Source organism: Embiotoca jacksoni, unplaced genomic scaffold, assembly GCF_022577435.1.
Source record: "Embiotoca jacksoni isolate LCO1_2020_lvr unplaced genomic scaffold, fEmbJac1.0.p SCAF_23, whole genome shotgun sequence".
Classification (NCBI taxonomy): Eukaryota; Metazoa; Chordata; class Actinopteri; family Embiotocidae; genus Embiotoca; species Embiotoca jacksoni.
This window is the reverse complement of record NW_027185374.1, coordinates 7,573,828-7,588,327: the sequence shown is the minus strand read 5'-3', so window position 1 is coordinate 7,588,327 and position 14,500 is coordinate 7,573,828. Positions and strand designations below refer to the sequence as shown.

General features: G+C 42.3%; 2 protein-coding genes across 2 annotated transcripts; one reads left to right on the top strand and one right to left on the bottom strand.

The window, feature by feature from the left end:
- The first annotated feature begins 2,199 nt into the window (after nucleotides 1-2,199).
- chgb (chromogranin B) lies at nucleotides 2,200-6,587 on the top strand. The gene is made up of 7 exons (XM_069158573.1): nucleotides 2,200-2,340; nucleotides 2,508-2,554; nucleotides 2,642-2,732; nucleotides 3,223-4,708; nucleotides 4,931-5,030; nucleotides 5,300-5,410; nucleotides 6,498-6,587. Exons 1-7 carry the CDS (start codon nucleotides 2,298-2,300, stop codon nucleotides 6,576-6,578), a joined length of 1,959 nt encoding a protein of 652 aa, XP_069014674.1. The 5' UTR covers nucleotides 2,200-2,297; the 3' UTR covers nucleotides 6,579-6,587.
- trmt6 (tRNA methyltransferase 6 non-catalytic subunit) lies at nucleotides 6,431-14,020 on the bottom strand. The gene is made up of 12 exons (XM_069158574.1): nucleotides 13,742-14,020; nucleotides 13,367-13,497; nucleotides 12,214-12,323; nucleotides 11,688-11,779; nucleotides 11,500-11,583; nucleotides 11,282-11,406; nucleotides 10,993-11,163; nucleotides 10,570-10,727; nucleotides 10,233-10,318; nucleotides 9,480-9,582; nucleotides 9,177-9,263; nucleotides 6,431-7,604 (listed from the first exon to the last, which is right to left on the bottom strand). Exons 1-12 carry the CDS (start codon nucleotides 13,846-13,848, stop codon nucleotides 7,443-7,445), a joined length of 1,416 nt encoding a protein of 471 aa, XP_069014675.1. The 5' UTR covers nucleotides 13,849-14,020; the 3' UTR covers nucleotides 6,431-7,442.
- Between the last annotated feature and the right edge of the window lie 480 nt (nucleotides 14,021-14,500).

Sequence of the window (14,500 nt, the reverse complement as noted above, 5' to 3'; positions counted from 1 at the left end):
GGAACATCTACAGCCACTCATAGATAAGTCTCAAACAGCTGACTTTTTGACTTTTGCTTTTCTTCTGTCTGGATAAAAAAAAAAAAAAAAAAGTTGCACTGAGGAATAACAAACTGCAGTACAAGGAAGGAAGAGGAAAGAAAAAAAACATGTAAAGTGCCAAAAAGAAGATGCCAGCAGTTGTCAGTTTGAATGTTCTGAACCATGCTGAGCCGAGTCTAGTACATTTGAGCTCTGTCTCTGAACATGTCAGCTCGTTCCAATCCAGGGTTTGTTGTGAAGACCGCAGCAGTCACAGATAGGATACTATTCATGCATTACCTCCTTTTATTGAAAGGAATTAAAAGAAGAAGTTACTGTCCGAACTCATATACACAGACACAATGAACTGTTCAATGCAGGTTGTTAAAATGGCAACGGTTTCTCTGCAACTGTGTTTTTGTTAAAGATGCAGTCATGTTTTAAGAAATGCATAGAATACTTTACTTTGACTAACGATTGGTGTCTGATATGGTTTACATAAAAATCTCAATTATCTTGTAATAATCTCTGAAGTTTCCTCATCATGCTTGTGTAATTTCAATTGCAAACTATTTGTGATGTCACAAATCATGCTCGTAGAAACGCCCCTACAAATTATATTTTTTAATAAGGACAGAGAACTTGCACTTTTAGCAGATGAATGTGAAAACAGTCTTTTAGTTATGAACCCGACACATACATTATTCTGCACTGTCAAGCTTAAACACTTTTTAGTGAAGGTGATCTTTAAAGGTCCCATATTGTACATATTCAGATTCCCATTTCTATTTTGATTGTAATGCAGCTCTAGATGCAACAGAAATACTGTGAAAGAGGCAAAACGCTCAGGACATGAAAAAATACACCAAGACTTTATTCAGGAACTGACGTTTGGATTTTTATGATGTCACAAACTCACGCTCATCATATGTCCGCCCCTAGCACGGCCTACTGTCCAACCTTTAAGGTGGACGAAAACACTGAGCAGTCATTCCATTGTGGAACAAGCACCTACAAGACTGAGGGGAACCTGTGATTGGCCTGGCCGTCCGTCACTCAGAAATTAGTCAACCAATCACAAGAGAGGGTCAGTGATATCAATGCCCCTTAAAGACACACACACAAAATAGCCTATTCTTGGTAGAGCTCCAGCGAGAGAAGCTTAAGAGAGGAAATGTAAAACATAGACATGATTTTTGATACCTAAAACCACGAAAATATAGTTTTATGAATATGTAAAGATTAAAATAAAACACTGGAAAAGTGGAAGATATGATACCTTTAAGTTATTGCCAATCACATAATACCTCTGATCAGAGCAACACTGTTTATCTACAACCAGTAATATGACTGGTACAATGAATAAACAAAAACTTCAAAAAGCTGTACATATTTTTCTAATCGGCAAGTCACTTGAGTATTGAACACAAAAACTACAGTATCGATCCAGGTCTCCATTAACTAGTTTTGTTGAAGCTCACCAGTTCGTACCAAAGCTGAATGAATTACTGAGGAGTCATTTGAGCTAAATTTTGACTCAGGGTTTACTTTTACTTTCTTGAAATGTTGGTATATTAGCCTAAATATACCATTTAAGCAAAGATAACACTGCAGTTGAGAAATTACATCATTTCACCCAGACATAAGTGAGCCTCTTCTGAAACACAACGACAAAAAGGTGTCTTATTTTTAGTGAATTAACCACCAGGTATAAAATGATAAATGTGTTTGGAATCTAATTCAATCCGGTATTTTAAATAACAGCAGCATCAACAAGCGGAGCTGCATCAACTTCTCCCGGATATCTAAAATGTGAATTTTATGAATCTTTACAGAGTCTTGTTGCAGGGCTAACGTATCAGGTTGCATACGAATCTTCGTGATGGTTGTGCCCACCCCGCTGGACCACCGGGCATCGCACGACAAGAGCAAGCCGCGTGAATTTCTCATAAACCTGTTTAAATCGTCACCGAAACGAACGGCGGCACTAACGCGATTACTAATCCACTTTCCCCGCAAATGTCAACATCGCACGTGCATCAAATTTGGTTCAAGTCACTTTCTTCGCAGGACTTAATGAGTCATGACATGAACATAGCCTAAAGCCTTCCACCCACGCTTCCCCTGCCCACTCCGCACTGTATTTGAGGCGCTCCTCTGCTCCATCCCTCAGAGCAGCAGGCGCCCAGTCAGCGCAGCTCTCCTGCCACTACGGAAGGACGGGGAGCAGCTTCTTTTGCTCCGCGTTCTCCTGGATTTACCTTCATCTCGCCAAGATGAGGCTTATTTATGTTGTAGTTGTTGCGGCTCTGCTGACAGGTAGGAGAGAGGTTTTCTTTCTTGCAGAGCGCTGTGCGATAAGTTTGGTGCTCAGTTCAGGACCACGGACAGAGACGTCTCCTCCACTTGGGACGCATGCAAACCGTTTATTTACGCATTTTGCTGACATGTTTTAACACGCATGCTATTTTCTTTTCTTCATGCAGAAAACCTAGCGTTTCCAGTAAGCAAAGAAGGACAGAGAGAAGATGTGGTAGGATTTTCTAATGCAATTTAATGATTTGATTTCTATTTTTTTTTTTATCACATCAAAGCATTTAAGTTGATTTGGATTTTGCAGGTGACACGATGCTTGGTGGAAGTCCTGTCCAAAGCTCTCTCCAAACCGGACTCCGAGCTGGATCAGGAATGCAAGGACATTCTCCAAGCAGGTTTGTAGCATAAGGGATTCTATAGATAGTCCAAATAAGGTTACTTATCATGCTTATTCAGCTTAAATCAACCAAAAGGTTCAACATGTCGATTGAAAACAGGCATTTTTTTTTTTTTAAGGAAAGTTGCTTTTTGTTGCTGCAGCACTATTTAACTGTCAAGCGGTGAAGGCACTAAAAAGATTTAAACAGTACTGAATATCCTGACAACCAGCAGTTGACATAAATAGAGCAGTTAAAGTCATGAATGTCTGTTCTCTTAGATAAGATTGGAGGTATTCAAGAAAATAAATGCAAGACTCTGCCTGACCTCCAACACATGGTGGAGGCTTTTAATTTAACAGAAATGTGGCAACAAGTGATTCACTAAATGATTATTAATTTGATCTAAAGGCTTAAATCAAAGGACAAATTCATCATAACTTGTCCCTCAGAGCTATTCTAAATGGATGTTTGCATCTATTCTGATCTTTCTTTTGCTCTGTCATAGGGGTTAAACATGCCCCACAGGACAAGAAGAGCGGGGAGGGGAATGCAATTCATGAAGAGGTAGTCAAAGGTCACACTGAGGAGCCCGAGGCAAAGGCAGCAGATGTGAAAGACATCGAGACGCTCCTGAAATCTGTGGAGGAAAAAAGAGACACCCCAGAAGATGAGCGCAGCCAGGAATCCTGGAGTCTGGGTGACGAGAAGGACAAGAGACACGAGAACGAAGAGGAAGAGGAACGGGAGAAGAGAAGTGGCTGGAAGCCCGGGAGATACCACCAGAGGAAGCACAAACGAGGAGAGGAGGAAGAAGACAACGAGCGCAGTCAGGAGAGCTGGGGACTAGAAGATAAGAGATCCGAGGAGGACGATGGTGAGGACAGAGAGAAGAGGAACTGGAGGCCTGGAAGATACCACCAAAGGAAACACAAACGCGATGAGGAACCTTTAGGAGATGAGAGGGAGGAGCCAGACGAGGAGCGTAGCCAGGAGTCCTGGGATGTGGACAAAAGGCATGGAAATGAGGATGAGGAGGAAAGAGACAAGCGCATATGGAAACCCACACATCGCTATCATCACAAGAAAAAGCTCCACAAACGCGGTGATGAGGGTGACGAAGACGAAGAGCGCAGCCAGGAATCTTGGGGTCTTGACGATGAGAGAAACAAGAGGGACTGGAGACCTGGCAGGTACCACCAGAGGAGACATAAGCGTGATGAAGAGCTTTCAGAAGAAGTCAGAGAAGAGCCAGATGAGGAACGCAGCCAGGAATACTGGGATTTTGATGGAAGAGAGAAGAGGGACTGGAGACCTGGCAGGCATCACCAAAGGAGACACAAACGAGACGAAGAGCTCTCAGAGGAAGCCAGGGAAGAGCCAGATGAAGAACGCAGCCAGGAGTCCTGGGACTTTGATGGAAAAGAGAAGAGGGACTGGAGACCTGGCAGGCATCACCAGAGGAGACATAAGCGTGATGAAGAGCTATCAGAAGAAGCCATAGAAGAGCCTGATGAAGAGCGCAGCCAGGAATACTGGGATTTCGATACTGGAAGAGACAAGAGAGACTGGAGATCTGGCAGGCACCACCAAAGGAGACACAAACGTGACGAAGAGCTCTCAGAAGATGCCAGGGAAGAGCCGGACGACGAGCGCAGCCAGGAGTCCTGGGACTTTGACACTGGAAGAGAGAAGAGGGACTGGAGACCCGGCAGGTACCACCAGAGGAGACACAAACGTGACGAGGAGCTGGCGGAGGAAGAGAGAGACGAGCCAGAGGAGGATCGCAGTCAGGAGTACTGGGGATTCGACAAAAGACATGGAAAAGAAGAGGGGGAAGTCGAAAAGCGCATCTGGAAACCAACACACCGATACCACCACAAAAAGAAGCTTCACAAGCGTGGCGGAGGAACGTCAGAGGAAGAGGAGGAAGAGCAGAGGGCTAATTCAGAGGAATCCACAGAGGAGGCGAAGGAAAAAGACGACGCTCTGAGGTACATCTGTCTCACATCATATCACAAAACTTCTGATGTTTAACTCTGAAAGTTAGCAGTCTGCCCCCCTGGAGCACATAATACTGCAGACTTCAGTAATACCAGTCTGCAGGGGTAAAAACTACATTTGCAGAAGTGAACAAACACCTTCAGCGGTGTTACTCTGCTGACTTAAAAAGAAAACGGCGGGTAGTACAGCTTCTAATTGGGACTGTTTTTCAGGTATCTGGCTGAGAAGCGCAATCCCTGGATTTTCAGAGGCTACTACCACCCTGCCTGGTTTAAAAGGGATTCAGAGGAACACGCAGCAACTTCAAACAAGGTCAGCATGTGTCAGTTTTATTTTCAAAATATTATTAAATAAATGTATCAAATTAAAACTAATTTGGCTGCTTTTTGCTTTGGAGTCTTTTAAACTTAACACTACTGGATGTGTAATGTTGACTATTGACCAAACTCCCATTCATTTTCTGAAAAAAACAATTTTTGCATCCAGTTTGACTTCATTTTATTAAAAAATTTTGATAAGTAGATCATAATTTTGGCCAATATTATCTACTTTACATGTGGTTCTCTCTTTAATCTGCTCAGATGGATGAGCTGGCCAAGTTGCTGAGCTACAAGATCAACCAGCTGGCCAACCAAGCCACTCAAGAAGAGGCGAAGAGGAGCACACACCAGAGAGCACTTACTCCACAAGAGGTAAAAAAAAACTGCTTTCACTAACAGCAATAAAGAACCTTTATGACTGATAATGTGAGGTCATATTTCCTGTCAGGGTCAGTCTATTAACCCTCTAACTAAAACACTAAACTGACATTTTAAAATACATTGCTATCGACACTGTTTACTGTTATTTACTGAGAACTAAGCTTTAGTAAAAAAAAAAAAAAAAAACAGGCAATTTTAAAATACATGATAATCTTAAAAACTATAGTTAAAAGTCCAGAGTTAAAATCCCTAAGAAAACCCTTTCTTTGCAGCCGTTTCCATAAACAATATGCATCATATTCAGCTGACCTACCAAAGCCATGAAGCACATCACATCACGTCCGTCCACCACCACCACTGCCTCACTAGGAAAAAAAAACCAACAGCCATGCTCATTATGGAAATCTCTAGTCTGCATGGAGATGTCGGGGTTTAGCCTTCAGAACCGCAGAGCATCAGTGAATATGAATCTGTGCAAATGCACATCGAGAACTGTCCCTCGTGAGCATGTCTCAATCACACGAAGGAAAAAAAGCCTGACCAGTATATTCATGGTCGGCGACTCCTCCTTCAACTCCAGCTAACTTGAGACTTTACTCCTGCCTTCATCACTACGATTCTTCTCCCAGCTTGTTTGCCACCCTTTATCTCTTTGCCTCCTCCACACCAGCAATGTTATGACTGCTGCAGTAATCACACTAGGAATCTCATGATTACAGCCTCCCACAGCAATCAAAGTCGTAATATGCCCATTAAAAAAGAGAACCAGGACCCGCAGAGACCTCCCTATCTTGCCACATACTTTGAAGCAGAAAAACAAATTAGGGAAACGGCAGCGTGGTGATCTATTAGTCCTACAGCAGTGCAAGTGTAAGGATAATAAGGGAATATTTAACCTAAGTGACCAATTAGGGATATTAGGCAAATTTGGAAGCAGGCATGGGGAAATAAGGTAAATTTCTAATCATATAATTCAGATTTCTATTGAAAAAAAGTCAAAAAACACACTAATCAGGTATCATAACAAAACTGATGGTATTTATTTTGTTGCTGATGTGTAAATATGGATGTTTTTCAGGAGAAAGAGCTGGAAAACCTGGCAGCAATGGACATGGAGTTGCAGAAGATCGCAGCCAATTTGCATGACACCACCGCGTAAACCGGCAGCATTTCAAGACTCAGTGGATACAAGTTGCTGTCTAACTGTATGTCTGCCAAATTAGTGTGCTTACATTGTTCAAAGTGACAAAAAAAACAAGACATAAAAAAAAACATTTGGAGCCTTGCCAAAACATTTGACTAACTCGTTTATCTAGTTTTTGTGATATTTTGATGTAATTAATCAGCATGGGCATGGCTTGGTTGTTTATATCTCGTCAGAGAAATGTGAAAGTAATAATAATATATATGAGATAAATTATTCAAATGTGTTCTCAAGAGTTTGTTGTTTGTACTCAATTAAAGGAGTTATTCTGGGACCAAACAAAAAGCTCTGATTTATTTATTGATTGCAAAGTGGTCACAGTTCAGACTTTTTTTCTTGTACTGATTTTTAATTTTGTGCAGATACAGGTGTAGCCCACAGTGATGCTGCATTAGCAACTGGATTATATGACAAATGGCACTTTCTGCAGGGATAACAAAATTGAAAAAAACAACATTTTAACCTCAAAACTGGAGAGCATGAAAAAAAAAAGAAGAAGAAGAGAAGAAGTGTGTTTTACATCTGGTCTCGAGGCACAAGACACAAACCTGTCACTTACTCTCAGCACAGAAATGATTATTTCACTTGTTTCTTACATACACTGAACTCAGATAGCCTGAACTTCTCAGCATCGCGCCTTAATCTGCCCTGATGTGAGCACGAGACAGGAGAAAGTGCTCTGATGAATGTAAACCAGACACTCTGTCTGCCTTATTCCACGTGTCAAATCAGTTCAACAGAAACGGGAAGTCAATGCTTGAGGAGAATCCCTATAGATCACTGGTAATGTGCCCTTATACGATTTCATGCTTCTACTATTTATCCCTCTGTGTCTTTCAGTTTCAGTCTCTTTGGTGCTGGTTCCTCGGCTCGCTGCGAGCCTGCAGGTTTAGAGCGGTCCATGGCAACCGTTGTCCCTGAGAGGACGTAGCCCCCGCCCCCGCTCATCAGCAGCAGAGGATGTGTCCTGTTAGGCAACACCTAGGGACAGAAATACAAGTCAGGATAAGTTAACTCGGCAGGAACGGCTGGCGGGGGATAACACTTGGGTCCTCAGAGGGGGAAAAAGTCTTCAGAGTATGCAAACATTGTTTTTTAATCCAGTTGCTGCTGCTTAGTGCACAAGAAGTGAGAAAAAGGAGTGGGAGAACAAACTGTAGGGAGGCTTGAATTATCGATCAAGGGCAGAGATGATTATCACAAAGTTATGCTGCCAATTGTGGAATATTTTCTATAGTTTAGCCTCTTAAATTAAGGCCTTAGTTAAATTTTGATTTGATACACTTTATTAATCCCCGAGGGGAAATTTCTTCACTACAGCAGGGGGGCTCTCAGGGGGGAGATGCTGCAGCAGGGTGCCACTAGCGCGGCGCAAGGTAACCTGACCTAAGGTGCAAGTTTTTGGATGATGGGAGGAAGCCGGAGAACCCGGAGAGAACCCACGCAAGCACAGGTAGAACATGCAAACTCCGCACAGAAAGGCCCAGGACCGGATTCGAACCCGGAAACTTTTTTGCTGTGAGGTGACGGTGCTAACCACTGCACCACCATGCCGCCCTAATAAAACAGTTGATTAATTGACAGAATCCATCAGAATCAAAGGTTTTAGGTAAGGAAAAAGGCAAAACATTAGCTGTTCCAGCCTCCAAACTGTGAGCATTTGCTTCTTTTCAATGTTTTATGTCATTAGGCACGATTAATAGTTGTTGTCGAGCAATAAATGACCTCCAACTCATGATCTGATAATGTTACCTCGAGATGCAGGGAATTTTAACGGCACTATTACAATTATTTTGCAATTAATGGACCAAAATAATGTGATCCTGATGAGAAAAGTGTGAAGTCAAAACAGCAAAGTTCTGGACAATGAACCAAAGCAGTGAGCTGAAGGATAATAACCAGTTAATTGTGCTGACAGGACCTGCAGAGTCATATGCTAGGTCTCTGTTGGTTTTTCACGATGAGCAACCCTCTTTAAACACAGGCATTTAAATTCAGTGGTTCGCAGCTGGTGGGTTGTGACCTAAAAGTGGGATGCGGGTGGATGTGTACAAGTAAAAGAAAAAGTTAAGTGAAAAAAGTTACTTTTATTTTAAAGTCTATAGAATTTATGCTATGGCGCTTTTATTTTGAAGTACAAATGTTTTTCGTGAACCAGCATGCGCGCAGCAGTCGTTTGCCGTCAGCGCTGTCATGAAAGTAACGACTATCATCGTCATTATCATTAGTCACTAGCTCTGTTTTGAGCATTTTTGAGGTTCAGAATTAGATAAATAGACAAATCTGTCTTTTTTTATTTCATTACAACTCAATTTAATTTCATGAAACTTGATAAGCACCACCAGTCTAAATTTGTTTGACAAATATTCAAGAAAAGTCTGCCTTTTTAGTAGCTTAAAAACTTGAATCACGATTTAATGCAATAGCTGAGGGAAAATGTGGGTCCTAAGGCTTGATAGATCATTGCTAATTTAAAAAGATTAGATTAGTTTGGTTTAAACTGCAGAAAACAAAACAACCAAACCCATAAAGATTGAGAGTTTCAACATGTACCTGGTAATGTCTCAGCCAGGTGTCTGTGAGTCGGAGGTTGACCGTACCGCCTTGTTCCCTGAGTTTTGTGTAGCACTCGATGAGAGCCTGAGGAGATGAAAGAGAATCATTAGGTCAAGGACTGCCGTGTAAATATACACAGATCTTTTAGGGAGGACATTTCCCATTGGAGCTCTACGCAATAAAAACCAGTGTGCTGTGACAACTAATGAGCGATCCTTCAAAGATCACTAATCATCCTCTTTCAGTGGGGGACATAAAGAGTGTGGTTCCAGTAAACACCTCGGCTCATGAATGTCTTACCTCTTTGTATTGGGAATAAACTACAAAAGGTCTGGAGGGGGCGACGAATCGGAGCAGACCCAACAGGACCGGACACGGGTGAAAGCGGCTCGCTATAACCAACCTGCACGAGGGAAACAAACAGATGATCTAGCAGACCTGTCCGGCATGAAATATACCGTGTGCACTCTGTGGGTGGAACTGTGTAGGTAGGCAATATGGTAATTTAGCTTATCAGTGCTCCGTTTGACATATTACCAGAGGAATTAAGAGATTTACTGTCTTCCTGTGGTGGACATTCATACCATATTTTATACAGCTGGATGAGTCAGTGAAAGAGGCTGATTTAGGAGGACCATCGGGTAACTTGTCCTCTGTGCTCGTGTTTATGATATAGTTGCTATGATGTGAAGGAGAAGACAATAGGCTAACAAGATCAATACTTGTACTTCAGACTCGGATGTCACCTTCACAACAGCGCATCCATCAATCATAAAAACAGGCTGTGAGGTTCTTCATTTTATGTGAGAGGAAACTGCAAAGCAATCAATTCCTTCACCTTACGAGGGCACCGCACGTGAGCTCAGAGGAAGGCCAATAACTCATGACTTTTACAGACATGGTTAACGGCGCTTTAATTATTCATACATTTTTCATCCCAGTGCATCTGTTGCAATTGCGTTTGTTTACTACAGACTGGAAGTGGAAGAGGCTGATGCAGAGAAGAGCAGAGCGCTGCAGAGAAACAAGAAAATGTGAGAATCTGACACCGACCCGTCGGCGTTTCTGCCTTCCAGCAGAGCAGCAGCGGCTGCCAGCTTCTTCCGCTTCTCCTCCAGCTTCACCTTTTTTTCTTGAGTCTAAAAAAAACAAAAATATAAGTTCTGCACACAAACTCTCTATTCCTGCTCCAATTGAGACATTTCTTTGTTTCACAGTCTTCAAACAAGAAGTCTAACATAATATCCAAACAAATACCTTGTCCTATACCATGGCAAAAAAAAAATCAACTGAATTATTAGCATACCAACAGGCTCCTGCTCCTGTTGGTTATAAACATAAAAGGCAAACAAATATTTTGGAAATCAGGATGTGCAAGTGTTCGACGTACTTTGGCTTCTTTGCGTTTCTCTTTCTCTACTTCCTCCTGGTTCTGCCCGGCACCATCCCCAGTGTTTGTCTCCATGCTCGGTTCCTCTGGACTGCCCTGCGGTTCTGCCTCCGGCGGGTTCTGCGCCTCCTCTGCAGCCATGCTCAACTGCTTCTCATCTGCAATGTCGGAAAAGAACCATCCGTGTTGAATGAATGTTGGAAAATAAATGCATCTCATCATGAATTTTCAGATTTCTGAATATTAATTATTTTCAGAATTAACGAATTAAAAATAAGGTGCGCTAGATACAGAAAATGATGATAAAATGGTGTTTGTGCAGTTGTAAGCGGGACATGTTGGTTTTCTTTGGCAGTTGAGCTCTAGTTCGTCTGAAACAACACGGCTCATCTTGGAGCGGCTGTCAAAGAAGGCGGGCCCTACCAGTAGGGGGGTCTTTGGCTGTGGTGTCCAAAGTGCCTGCCAGCAGAGCGTTGACGTGGCAGATGGGAAACTCATGCAGCATATCGTGAAAGTGTGCAGGAAAGCCAAAGCTCTCCACGCCCGTCCGAACGGGCCCGCCTCCTGGGTACATTTGGATCACTGAGCCGTAGCCTGGATGAGGAGGAGAGTCATTATGCAAAGAGCGGAGGAGAGGGTTTGATCAGAAAGACAACAGACTATTTGAACAAACAGATAAACACTGCAAATTCAGTTCACAGGACTAACTTGCCTCCCATTCTTTCCATGATGGCCCCCAGAACAAGTCCAGCGCAGGTCTCAAACACCAACACCTTACTGCCGGCGTGGATGTTTGCCAGAGTCAACACCTGGGCAAGTGTGTCATACCGTAGGTGGCTGCAACGCACAGAAAAAAACGCATCATGCGACCATTTTACTGCTGCTCGAAGACGAGCTTCACACCGACTGATAATCTACGTGCTGACTCACCAGATCTTCCCTGGTTCCCGGCCGTGGTACATCATCGCCAGGATGCGACAGGACGGCTTTAGAATGGTCACAGTGTTTTCATACCTGGAAACAGCACAAGATGGGAACAACTGATACAACTAATTACAGTGTGCTGCATTAAAACAGGTCCAGAACAGATTGTGAGTGGATCATCAGAAGTGACTCACTTCTTCTTCTTCTTCTTGATGTACTTATCTTGGGCGTACTCGGTCTTATCTTTGAACGTGGTGCTGTTCACTATAAGCTGCTCAATGATTTCCTGTGGACCAAATACACATGATGTCTCAAGTTTTGCTTCTGACATTTTATTTGATTATTAAAAAGAAATGATTCCCCTGAAAAGACAAGAGCCAGCCCATCTGGCTGATAAGTCAGCCCATCTCTCCATGTTTTACAACGTCCCTATCATATCCGTAGCTCCTTCTGAAGATGTACATTGTTATCACTAGGTCAGAAACATTGTGTTTAATTCTTTAGTCATTTTCTGACAATGTTTTGGGGGAATATTTTCACGTGTGGACTAATAGAAAGTTAATGAACTGGTGAGGATTAGCTCGGGGACTGGATTGACTCAAATTAACAAACATACAGTAGGAACTATTCACACAGTCATTCTTTAATAAACAGCCAATAGATGTCACAATGTTATGATACTTTCCCATTTAAAATGTAATAATAAAGTTGCAGATGTACCTGACCCTTCAGACCTTGCTCTTTGAGCGTCTCAATGTCATCCCTGGTCAGTTTCTGTGATTTGCCATCATCGACAATGTTTCTGTTGTCTGTGCCCGCCTCCTTTGCATCTGGGGTGAACACACACAAAGAGATTGGTCAAAGTGTAGAATTAAACAGAGGATTAAGGATCAGTGGTTGAACGGTTAAAGTTAAGAAAATGCGACCTGTTTGGATCGCTGGTCACGTTCGGGGTATGTCTGCATTGTTCAGTTAATTTGAAGAAAAAAAAAAAAAAAAAAAAAAAAATCCTCACACCAATAAGCCAGTGAGACATCCACCATCATTGTTCCTGGCTGCAGTATGTAGCATTAGTTCTGCAGAGACGCCCTCTTCATGAGACACACAACCGAGCATCTTTCTGATCTCTTACGTAATACTGATTGCCTTTATGTCTTTAATGTGGCTATGTTTATTTTATTCAAAAATAACAAAGCTGTGCTTTGTGTTTGCACTAATTAAAAGACTTATTCTTTTACTTAATATTTGACAATGAAGAGTGTTTATGTTATTAGCCACAATTTGGCTACAGCAAACAGTTCTTCACCTTTTTTTTGACAAGTACACAAAAAAAAACATGAAAGTGAAATTTCCCTCCCACACTCTTTACTTAAAACATTTACCGAATTGAACCAAAAACTAGGACCAGAAAACCTTCTTCTGAACCGAACCGTAAATCTTGTAAACCGTTCCACCTCCAGTTGGGATGCACGATAATGCTGGTACATCATCTGTACATACATACTTTATAAGGACATATTGACATCGGCCGATTAAATGAATGCGCAATGGTTGATGCGAGCTGCTCTTGAGTCTCTCAAGCCTGCAAGAGGGTGCAAATTTGCCATCTTTATGGTGAATTTGTAAAGCCTAAAGACAACATGCACATGTATCGGTAATAGGTCAAAAAAAAAAGAGGGAAATATCGAATCGGATATCTGCACAAAAAAAATAAAAAAAATAAATGGAATCAACAATCCTTGACACATTTTTCTTAAGCAGCCTGGGAATAACAGATAATCACATGCATACATTTAAATGTCACTGGCAGCATGCAATAAATCAGTTGCACAACTGACATATGAATATGACTGGTGGGTGGCATTAAACTCACCAGAGGGGCTCTCGGTGTCCTTGGGTTTCTGTGGTTGCAGAGTCCCTCCAGACACAATTTCAAACGTGGTGCTATACAAGTGTCCCACTGCATTATCCAGGAAGAACCACTGCTTCTCAAATACCAACTTCCTGCGAGTAAACCAGATAGAAACTGTCATTGTTCCGTCGGATTGATATTATACATGATGCTATGTCAATGCAGAGACTTGATCTGAACAATTATACTGAAAAGTAGATTGTTATCGTCATATTGCCACTAGTGAGGAATCAATGAAGGTTTAGCTATCATGAAGTAAATAAATGGAGAGGCACACATTTAGGCTTATGTTTATCTGATTAATAGGAGTCTGTGTTTGCAGTTTTGTTTACTCACTTCCTCGGTTGAATTTGCACAGCTTTAAAGATCTCCCCTCGTTTTAACACAACGTGGTCCCCTTCTCTGATTCTGTTCTCACAATCAGCGTCTCCTTTGTCCGCCATAATAAGACAGATAATACAGCTCACCAGTCACCTGAGAGGAAAACGCCGCCTTTAGCTATTTCTACAGAGTCGTCGTTCGCAAGGCACAGGTCAAAAAGGCACTAGATCACCCTGAAGTAACAGCTAAATACCGCAGGTTATTCCTCACACGTGTTAGCCTTCATTTCCCTAGCCTCTGAGGACGGCTAAGCGAACACAGAAGGCAGCTGGTGCCGTGTTACAGCGTCTGCGCCCGTGATTGGCTGGGGAGGCGTCGCTGTGTTTGCCAGCCAATAGGAGCGAAGTGCCTTAAATTCTGTGTTAATGGATTTCAGAATCATCGATGTACCGGGATTTACCACGGGGATTTACGGTTACTGCCGAGGGGTGGGGGAAGTAAAACCTGGGTGTTTAATAAATAGACTGCTGACACTGGTGGCTTTAGGGAGATATATAGAGTGAATCGGTGGTGAACATTATGTTACATTACATTACATTTCATCAAGTGCATTTCAACCACGAGGGTACAAATTCAGAACAACAACAATCGAGAAAGTACAATTTTCTTCAAGAAAGCCAAACTTCAAAGTGCTATAAGTAAGTGCTAGTAAAGTGCTACCTATTCAAGGTATAGTCGGGAGAGGTGCGTTTTTAGTTTGCGGCGGAAAATGTA